This window comes from Thamnophis elegans, chromosome 2 (assembly GCF_009769535.1).
Source record: "Thamnophis elegans isolate rThaEle1 chromosome 2, rThaEle1.pri, whole genome shotgun sequence".
Taxonomy (NCBI): Eukaryota; Metazoa; Chordata; class Lepidosauria; order Squamata; family Colubridae; genus Thamnophis; species Thamnophis elegans.
In genome coordinates this window covers 13,801,968-13,812,128 of record NC_045542.1, presented here as the reverse complement: position 1 = coordinate 13,812,128, position 10,161 = coordinate 13,801,968, and the positions used below count along the sequence as shown (strand labels likewise).

The window sequence follows — 10,161 nt, the reverse complement described above, 5'->3', positions numbered from 1 at the left end:
CAACTTGCCCGTCTTTCGCCAAGTTTTCTAGATAGGCGGAGTTTTTGTTGGTGTTTTTTTTTTTTAAAACCAAGGCTGCTTGGGCGCATGCGTACTACTTTTTCAGCCGCTGGCTATGGACCGTACAGCCAGAACAGTTTAAGTAAGTGGGTGTAAACTGAATTTACTAGCTTTTTCTTATCAGGCTTCGGTTTGTTGGACGCGTTTGTGTCACCTGCAAGAGTTGAATGTCAAGGAGAGGAAACACTAAGACAATTTTGGGACATCTAAATACAACCCCCCCACCCCTTTATCCGTGGCCCATATAATCCAACGCGTTGAAGGAGTCTCGCCTCTCGACATATCTAGAGGTTTATTTCATCCCGTTGCTTGTTTTGCAGTGTCCGCAGCATGAAATTTTTAAAAAATGCTTATTTTGAAATCATAGAATTCTAACTAGAAAAATATTTTCTGCCCACTCGACCTCCGAGGAAAAACGAAGAAATCTGGGATCTCTGCACTTGTACAGCATAAATTCTATCAGCAAAAAAAACAAACAATGGAAGCATCATGTTTTATTTTAAAAAACAGGTTTCATTATATATGAAAAAGTTATTCTTTTTCATATTAAACATTGTGCTGCAGAAGCAACTCATCTTCTGTTGCCGTTGCAGGATGAGGAAGGGTTGTTTTTCTCCTGTACCCATATCAGGGAGCTTAAAGTTGGTAGCATAGGTCCGCTTTAAATTACCTAGCCCGCCCCGATTCTGCCTAAGCATTTATACAAAATGTATACAAAACCTTTTATTTTCGACATTGCACACAAAAATATTCCCACTGCTGGCCTAATAAATCCCAGATTTCTCTATTGATTTCTCTAGGCAACTCTCACACCATCATTCCAGCAGATCGGTCCCTTTGCATGTTTTTATATCGATAACCGAGGGTGGTCTGTCATACATTATCTCAACAAGGAGACTTGTATTAACTTCTGTATTACAGTATCTCACATTTTCATTTCAAAATGAAAATACTGTTAAGTTACAACTTATTTCAATCATAGATTTCTAAAATTTGCATTCAATTTGTTGGGTCTTTCTTGTCATAAAGATTTTAAAGATCCAGGAAATACAATGTCACATCTAAAATTTATTAAAGCTGTAGGTGATGGGGTGAGGATTGACAATCTAATACATCATGGTAAAATAGGATCACCAAAAAAATAAAATCTGCAATGACAGGCACTCCTTAAGAGCAGGGCTAGGCAGGAAAGGTCCTAAGGAATTTTGAATTCATTTCACAATGTTAAAATAAAATATGTTTTATCTTTTTATGACTTGTCTCAAAGCTGTTTTTTCAAAAGGACTTACTTGTTTTTCTTTGAACACATTCTGCTTCTCATCCAAAAAAACATCTTCAAAGTAAAACAAGTCCAGTTGCCTCTTGAAAAAACAGCTTTGGGAAAATCATGACCTGGATGACTGAGCTCTCCATAGACACTTTTTATGACTTATTCAAAAAAGGATTCATTAGCTTAATAGTGTCTTTATAGTCTTTATATTCTTAGTATGTGAATGTCCCCCATTCCTTTGGCAAATGTCAGAATAGCCAGAATATGAAAAAAGAAATTGAGATGACTATTGGAAATTAACACATTATTTGAATCAATCTCAGGAAACAGCCAAAACAAGGATTTTTCTCTGTTCTCAGTTTTTGTTTTCTTTTTTTCAATTCAGGGACAGTTTTGTGCCCAAGTGCAAATGCCTGTTTGAAAGATCTCATGCTGGAGAAATTAGAAATTGTTTTTGATGATCAACCCATCACTGGAGGATCTGGAAAACTATCTATTTTATCCAGTCTTAACCAGCTCATCTGAGAACATGCTAATGAATATCATATAGTTAAAAGCATAACCAAAACAGATGTGATCCTGCTGCCCATTATTTCTAAGCAAAGAAGTTGAACACAGTAAGTATATAGGTGTCACCAACTGTCATGATACCTTTGAACTCAAGGAAGAGATGAATGCTAAATGAGTACATAAACCAAATCCAAGGTTCATCACTGAAAGAAAAGGTTTAGTTTGGACATTACTCTGCCAGACTTTTCTGCAACAATTGAGACAACAGAGCAGTGTTTCAGTTTTTTTAAAATGACTGTCTCTTTTTTAGCTGAAAGAAATGTTTACATAAAAAGAAACAAAATATAAAGGAAACTCACAAGTGTTTCAATTGCTTCATGAGTCCTCTCAACTTTCAAATCTCAATTGTCATAGCTTTTAACATATCAGTCAGTGGTATAATTGTCAATGCCCCACTTTCTACTTCTTCAAACATGACTGTTAGGCAGTTTTTATTTATAGCAGCTATTCCCATCTAAGCAGCCTCTAGAAGGTTCAGATTATAGTCCCCAACATTCTGAATACCTGATGGCATAGCCCAGTCTATTTTATCTTAGTGATGTTTAGCAATGGATCATGTTAATAAGCACATTCTTCAAAACTGTTTTAAATGCAAAATATTGATGATGCAATTACAAGGAAGAACTGTTGAATACATTTTAAAAGTTCTGGTCCATCTATTGATTGGTACTGATGGAGCTTTCCCATAGTGCTTAATTCCAAAAAGCAAAATATATGATTGGATACTGAATAACAGCTAACATTTGGATCAAAATTTTAACAGATGAACAGTGCATTCATATGTGGAAGAGGTAACCATGGCAAGAAATTTCATCAACTTTAGTTACATTAATTCTCAAGGGCGTCAGTTAACATGACTATGGGAAGCCGGTAGTTGCATATTACAAAGAGTTAGAGGGCCAAAAGGTCTCCAATTACATGGATGGGATATCTCTGAGTAGACATACAAAAGACTGCAGTGTGAACCAATCTCTTATTTTTACCCCAATCTACTGGTAAATACCATCCATCAACATGAAGGAAATCTTGGAAAAAGGCAGAAAGGAAAAAAAGACTTTGGAAGTTTATTCTTTGATAAATTTAAACTGAAAGTGATGACTTTGCTACTAACATTTTCCTAGATGTACAAAAATCTATTCACAGACAAGTCTGTGTATACTCTAAGACATTAAATTAGAGCTACATGAGAGTGACAGAAGATGAAGTTTCTATTCAAAGAGCAAAGTCCAATAATCATTTTGGTAAAGCAATAGCCTGTTCTGGTTAATGAGTTCAAAGATAGAGTCTTCCTCTAGAAAATTACAATACAGATAACGCATACAATTACAATACAAGAGGGGCTATTTGTTAGTAACTAGCATCTAAAACAGAATTTTTATAGTAAAAACACATAGAAACTAAAATCAGTTGCATTTTTTAAAACTGGAAAAATGGAGTCAACTCTTAAGCATAAAAGTGGTAATTCGTTTTTTTTAAAAACAATTTGTTTTGGTAAATGAAGCCAGTTCTTTTAGAACCCAAAGGGCAGACGTAAGAAGAACTCAAGCACATCATGCCGAGAGGTAGAGAGGTGTCCATATATAATCACAATCTTCCATTGGTTTTCATTTTTCTTTTTATTTTATCTGAGGTAATTAGCTGTGTGTGTGTCAAGTTGTAGAATCAAAAGTATTGGCAAAAAAAGAGCAACATTGACAAGATACACTAATGACCTCTTTCCTCTCCTCAACAGGTCCTAAAACATTTAATTAGATGCATCTGAATTAATGCTTCCTGGATCTCCAGTAGGTGAAGTGATTGATGAAGGGGTAGTAGCGTCCTGCCAGCTGCCATTAGCCTGAAGAGGGAATAAAGGCATTTTGTTGTTAAGTCCACAAGGTGCTACTACTTGTCTCTTAAATCACTCTGATAATGATTTCCCAAATCACAATAGGAGAGCATTATGCCATGTGCAACACACAGACTTTGTTCCATTATGATTAGTCTCATAGTAAACATCTTCACACGTAATTCACTTTCTGGGGCACAGAAGGTAAAATATTGAGTAACTGCAGCTTCTGCTGCATTTGTTTCATGGCTTCTCTTTCTCCCAAATGGGACTCCTTTCCTCTTGCCCAATTTCTTCTGCTAATTTGTCTAAATAGTTAAAGCTTTACTGCCTGTTGATTCTCAAACAATTCAGAGTACAGGATGGAAGAATACCTCGCACATATCTTTCTGTTCACAAACGCAGACCAATCCAAAGCCAGTGTGTGGATTTCACTGGAGGCTAGTTGCTGTGCATGCTTTTGCTTTCTCTCTCTCACTTTCTCCTGCAGTCTCTTCTTTCAACTGGGAGCACTCTCCTCCAATAGGAGGGGATTGAAAAGATGCTTCCTTCTAATTCACTGGGCCAATATGGATGAATAGGTGAGCCAGCTTCTTTTTCTGAGCATCCCTAACCATTCATGGTTCTTCGCAGTACCGTGAATGATACAGAGAAAGATTTTCTTACAATTTAAACATGAGGGATTTTTTTTAAATTCCCTGAATAATAAAAACTGGCAACAGGATGCCTATTTCCCCCACTCTTTGAAGCAGCAGACTTATGGCAAGGTGCTAGCAACACCACAGTTAATGCCACAGTAGAGTTCTATTATAATTGCATCTGCAGAGGTAGTTACATTAACCAACATTGCCATGTCAGACTTCCACAGCTCAAGACATTCAGTTTCAAAATCAGAAGCTCCTTACATCAATGCGCTGTGTCGAATATAAGGGGTTTCCCACAATGCTGTCATATCTTCCTGCCTGGTGTATGACATGGTGTAAGGAATCCATCTGTAACAGTATGACCAATTTGTCAAGCAAACAAAAAAGTGCCAAAAGAGTTATGTAAATGCTATATTTACTGCCCCAAACCCCATTATTTTCCTTTCTGTGACCTTTTAGTGTCCAGCTGGGCTGCACATTTATTCTCAACTTATAACTACTTATATTGCTTTTCTGCAATATAGGAGCTTAGGATATTGCTATTAACATAATAAGATTTTTTTTTTTCAAAATAATGAATGAGTTTCTCAGGGCCCACAAATTTTGGGAAAAGAAAATTAGAAAAAAACAAACACCCAAGATCCCATTCTCTTACTTTGGCATGTATAACAACATTTCTTTTGACTGAACATGTATATTATTTTTCCCTCTGAAATCCAGAAGAGAATATTAACAACATTATAGTAATGAACATTCGGGCCACATTTAGGTAGTCCTTGACGTATGACCATTCATTGAAAAACTGAAGTTAAATGGAATTGAAAAAATGACTTATGATGGTCCTTGCCTTTATGCCCATCGTGGCATCCCTGCACTCACACGATCAGAATTTCGGTGCTAGAAGTTCTGGTCCTAATTGCGGTCATATACTAATATACTATATATATTATATACTAATCCTTGTAAAGGTTCAGGTCAGGCACAGAATCAACCTTATTTAGCCCAAAATTTAAATGGCAGACCAGTTGTAGTCCAGTACAGAACAATTCAAATCTTTCCTTGCCCAAAGAAGCATTTGAAGATTTAGATCAGGTCATAACCTATCTTCTAGTAGCTATAGATTCAGATAGTCCTTGACTTCTAACCATAATTGGGACCAGAAATACAGGCATAAGCTGATAAAGTCATAAGTTGAGGCTCCCACGTGACCAGAAGTTTTTTTCTAATATTTTTCACTATTGTCATTAAGCAAACGCAGCAAATGTTAAACAAATGCATTCGTTTAAATGACTTTTTTGCTGGAAACTGGCAAAAAAGTCACAAATTACAGTTGTGTGATCCCAAAATGCTACAACCAGTTGTAAACCTGTGACAGTTGCCAACTGTCCTATATGCACTTATATGACCAGGAGAAGAGGACGTTTACAATGGCCAGGGGTGTTCTACTGATCATCAAGGACTCATTCTGTGATTGCTATAAATGGGAACAGTCGTTAAATTACTGGTAATAATTCAAGGACTACCTTTAGATATTTTACTGTAATGCCTTCAGGAAATCTTAAAATCTGTATACCTTACAATGGGCACTTGGACTGAAGTATTTATAGGGGGATTAAAATATTTATGGCTACAGAGGATTGTTAACCTGACATAATTCCACTTACCTGAGACTGCACATTGGCTCCCACTGGTGAATTCTGGTAAGAACTGAGTGACTGCAGGTTTATAAAGGAATCTCCAGAATTTGTCATTTTAAATGACCCAGAGGAACCTGAAGCAGAAAAAATAAGTTACCTAAAGTTATGTGTGCAACCATTCATTTTCATGCAATTTGTCATCAATGATAGCCCAAGCAGCTGTTGTGCTTGAAATCTGATTCCACAATCTATCACTTTCTATCATGTAAAGTACTCAATTTCTAGGGCTTAGTGAATAGATCTTGACCAAATACAGTTCAGGTTATTTTATGAATCCAATTCAAATTCTTTTCACTTTCCATTCTGCCATCTCAGTGCAATCGAATAATCGGGTAGAAATGATCGCCCAAGTGAAATTATCAATAAGTATCTCTTCACAGAGATACTGAAAACATCACTGGTTGCTGCTCTCTTATTCAGATAAAGTTCTTATTCAGCTACACTAGCATTACTCACACTCTGGTATGCCTTATTGCCAGGTACACAAAATTTAGTCATAAATGTGCACATTGGTCAGAAAAGAGATATTTTATTACCATCATATTTGCAAATTGTTGCTAGGGGAGGTCGTTGCTAAGTGAGGAGTGGGTAAAATTATAAACTATCCCCAGAAACTCTGAGGTTTCTTCAAAGGCCACCTTTGAAGTTCCTTATATATAAAGTGGTACAGAATAATATCAGAGGTTCCCAAGCTTTCTCCATTCAGAGCTCTCCTGCAGTGTAGCAAACTCATCAACAGTTCCAATTGATAAGTATAAAATATACTTATAAAATAAGTGCCTTGTTAGTTTGATGCAGCACCTCATTCAGAAAGGATTATATTATTACCTCAGGTATATCACTGCAATCTATAGCTTTATAAGAGGGATGTGATTTTTAAGTGATTTTCTGCTTTTAAGAAGAGATTCAATAAGTTAAACAGTTTTAAAAAATGCATCTGTTTTTTTAAAATAATAAATACTACAGTATACAAGTCTGATGAGTTTTCTCAAAGCATACAAATCAATAATCTATATTACTAATTCAACACCAAGTAGTAACGTATTACTCTATATAATCAATAAGACGTTACTAATAATATATATTACATATAATAGATGAGATAGAGGAGAGAACTGGTGCATATTTCTGAGATCTGACTGAGCTCAAGGGAGGGAGGGTGTCTCCCAGCCAGGTTTCAGTGTGTGTTTCAGGTGTGGCATCAGCTGATATCTCAGGGCAGGAGTGGGGCTGTGGCAATTGTCATCCAGATTATGTTATGTTTGTTAAGTTAATTTTTATAATAGTAAAATCTCATATAAAGAAAAAGAAAAGGCAAATAGAGAGGAGTACAAAGTGCAAGAAAAAAGAGAAAAAAATTATATATTAAAGAGAAAAGATATACAGAAGTGGTTTCATTATAACAAGTATTAAACAAATTTAGTAACTCTTCATTCTCTCTAAAGATACAAACATTTATCTCTTTATTGTATATTCCATTTATCTATAACTAAATCTCTTTCAGTCCAGCAGAAAGTCCATAAATGGTAGCCAGATATAACAAAATAAATAAATAATCTACATGTCCTGAATACAGAGAAAAAAACAAGTACAGATAGTCCCCAAGTTACTATGGTAATTGAGACCAGAATTTTCATTGCAAAATAATGCTTGATGTCAAGCATGACATCACATAAAGCAACTGCAATCCTGGCAGTCCCCATTACCATCATTAACCAAATGTTACTGGTCATTGGCAAGGATCCATCGCTATACAAGCCATTCACAGCTTGGTCCTTCTCAGCCCTGAGCCTTAATAAGGTAAGGGACTGCCTGCTCTTCACCTCCCCTCACCTGGCTATCTCCTTACCCGTCCTTTGGCTGTTCCGTACAGTGGTACTCTCGGTGCTGCTGGCAGCACAAGGGCTGAACTACAGTCCTTGAGGCAAAGGTCAGCTGGGCATGACAAGGCCTATGGAGCTCAGGGTGGTGGGGGCAGCTAAAGCTTAGGAGCTGGCCAGTTGCAGTATGAAGCTTGAGGCGGTACTCCTCAGCAGTGATCTTGGTGCTGTTGAGGTTGAAACAGAGGCCCAAGAATGGGGGTGGCCAGAGGAGACTGCTGAAGGCACCAGGCTTCTGGTTGAGCCCTAGCACCACCAGCATCAGTGAGGAGTGCTACTGTGTACACCAGCAAAAAGAGATTGGAGGAAAATAGGCAGATGGAGGAATAAGTGCTCCTGCAGTCATTAAGTGTAGGCCATGGGGGGGGGCACTGTAATAGCTGTAATTTCAGGGACTGGTACCATTCGTTCATCAGAAAATGAAAATGAAACAAATTTTGAAACATAATGTTTTATGGAAAGTCATTAACTCATACTTTAATGAATATATATGGGATAGCAAAACAATCTGAATTCCCAAAGTGTTTCAAGCAAATTTTTCATCTGAGGAAACAGAAAGCACTAAATAGCATATCCTATTGTCTAATCAGGTTTGCCAACAAGGGGGCCTTTTTAATTTTTTTAATATAGTTTTAAATTAGTTTTTTTGCTTCAATCAGTTTTAATTCACTCAGAAGAGTCTGCTTGTACTCAAGATCTGGATTTTTTTTCCCCGTTATTATATCCTAAAGTAAAACAACTAGGAAGGCTGAAAACAACAACAACATAAACATATAGTTTCTAAGCCACTTACAAAAACACCAGGTTGATTCACTCATTTGTTTTCATTGTCTGAGTAGTGTTATTTTTTTATTGCTGGTTTCCCCAGCAGGTGTCCCTCTTTAACTGCAGTGTTTTATACTCACCAGAATTTGGGGTTGGGGGAGAGCTTGTTTGGTTCCCCTGAGCTACCACATTGGTAGCATCTACTGCTGTTTTGGCTGCATAAATATTGGCCTCTTCCTGGAATTTTCCCATATTTTTCTTGTAGCGGATTCTCTTATTACCAAACCAGTTGGAGACCTGTAACACAATAATAATTCCCGTTAGTATGTAAACAAATCATATTATCTCGTCAGTTAGTATTATCTTTAAAGGGTAGGAAGACCAAGCAAGGCTATTATGAAAGTAGACAAAATATAGTCATCTTTAAGTTTCTACAGCATCCAGCCGGGTGAAGTTTGGTATGGTGGTTAAGGTGCTGCCCTATGAACCAAAAAACTGTGAGTTATACTCTCACCTTAGGCAGGAAAAACTGGCTTGGTTGGTTTGGGTCAGTCATTCTTTCTCAGTCAATTCATCTCACAAGATTATTGTTGTGAGAAAAACAGGAGGAGGAAGTAGTATTGATAGATTGCCACCGTGTGTGTGTGTGTGTGTGTGTGTGTGTGTAAGTAAAAGTGAGATAAAAATAAATATCCCTGCCACATCTATTTAAAATATCAGAAATCCTTTAGCAGAAACATGAATTTGTGCTTTAAAAATCCTCTTAAAAAGATATTAAAAACTGCTATGACAAAAAAAATTGAGCTTAATTTTTTTTTTGTTATTGTGCTATATGCCACCTCCTCAATATCTTTGTTGTATACCAATAAAATCCATATTACAAATATATGAACTCCCATGAGTATATGATATATTAACTCCAAGTAACAATAAAATGATATCCAAATCAGGTAACAGCAATTGAAAACTTATCAAATGATAGTTTAAAAACTTAGCTGAATATAAAATACTGATAAAAACCACAAAAATACATTTGATTAATATAGTCTGACATCTCAGTACATTAAAATATTGGATTAAATAGAAATGATTTCATATGCATGCAGATTATTAACAAGGGAACTAGGTGAATTTCTTTTGGAATTGACTTCAAAAGGCATCCAGAGCCAAGTCATAACTTTGAGGGACTGTTGTTCTAATCTATTTTAGTGCATGTACATTGGCCATAAATACCTTGGTTTTTACTGTCCAGCGACACCTCTGTGACACTGCAGCTGCTTCACGGAGTGTCCCACAGGCGCATGCATGGAAGCACCAAAGACTTTAAAGACAGGTAAGGAGCGCGGGCAGGCTGGTGGGCCCTCTGAAGCACTGTACCGGAATGGTACCCAGTGCTCTGGGCAGGCTCCGGTACACCCGTACCGGGGTGTACCGTCTGCAACCCACC

At 36.9% G+C, this 10,161-nt stretch overlaps 1 protein-coding gene and 1 long non-coding RNA gene across 2 annotated transcripts in view; one reads left to right on the top strand and one right to left on the bottom strand.

Annotated features, from left to right (window-relative positions):
• Nucleotides 1–59: 59 nt before the first annotated feature.
• On the top strand, nucleotides 60–3,429 carry LOC116504199. The gene is made up of 2 exons (XR_004254786.1): nucleotides 60–142; nucleotides 1,716–3,429. It is a non-coding gene; the product is annotated as an uncharacterized LOC116504199 (long non-coding RNA).
• Nucleotides 2,945–10,161, bottom strand: part of PBX4 (PBX homeobox 4) — a 41,808-nt gene continuing 34,591 nt past the window's right edge. Inside the window, exons 6-9 of the mRNA XM_032211071.1 lie at nucleotides 8,855–9,011; nucleotides 6,037–6,143; nucleotides 4,634–4,720; nucleotides 2,945–3,737 (exon numbers count right to left, since the gene is read on the bottom strand). Coding sequence (XP_032066962.1) covers nucleotides 3,645–3,737; nucleotides 4,634–4,720; nucleotides 6,037–6,143; nucleotides 8,855–9,011 — 444 coding nt within the window. The 3' untranslated portion in view covers nucleotides 2,945–3,644. The remainder of the gene's footprint in view (nucleotides 3,738–4,633; nucleotides 4,721–6,036; nucleotides 6,144–8,854; nucleotides 9,012–10,161) is intronic.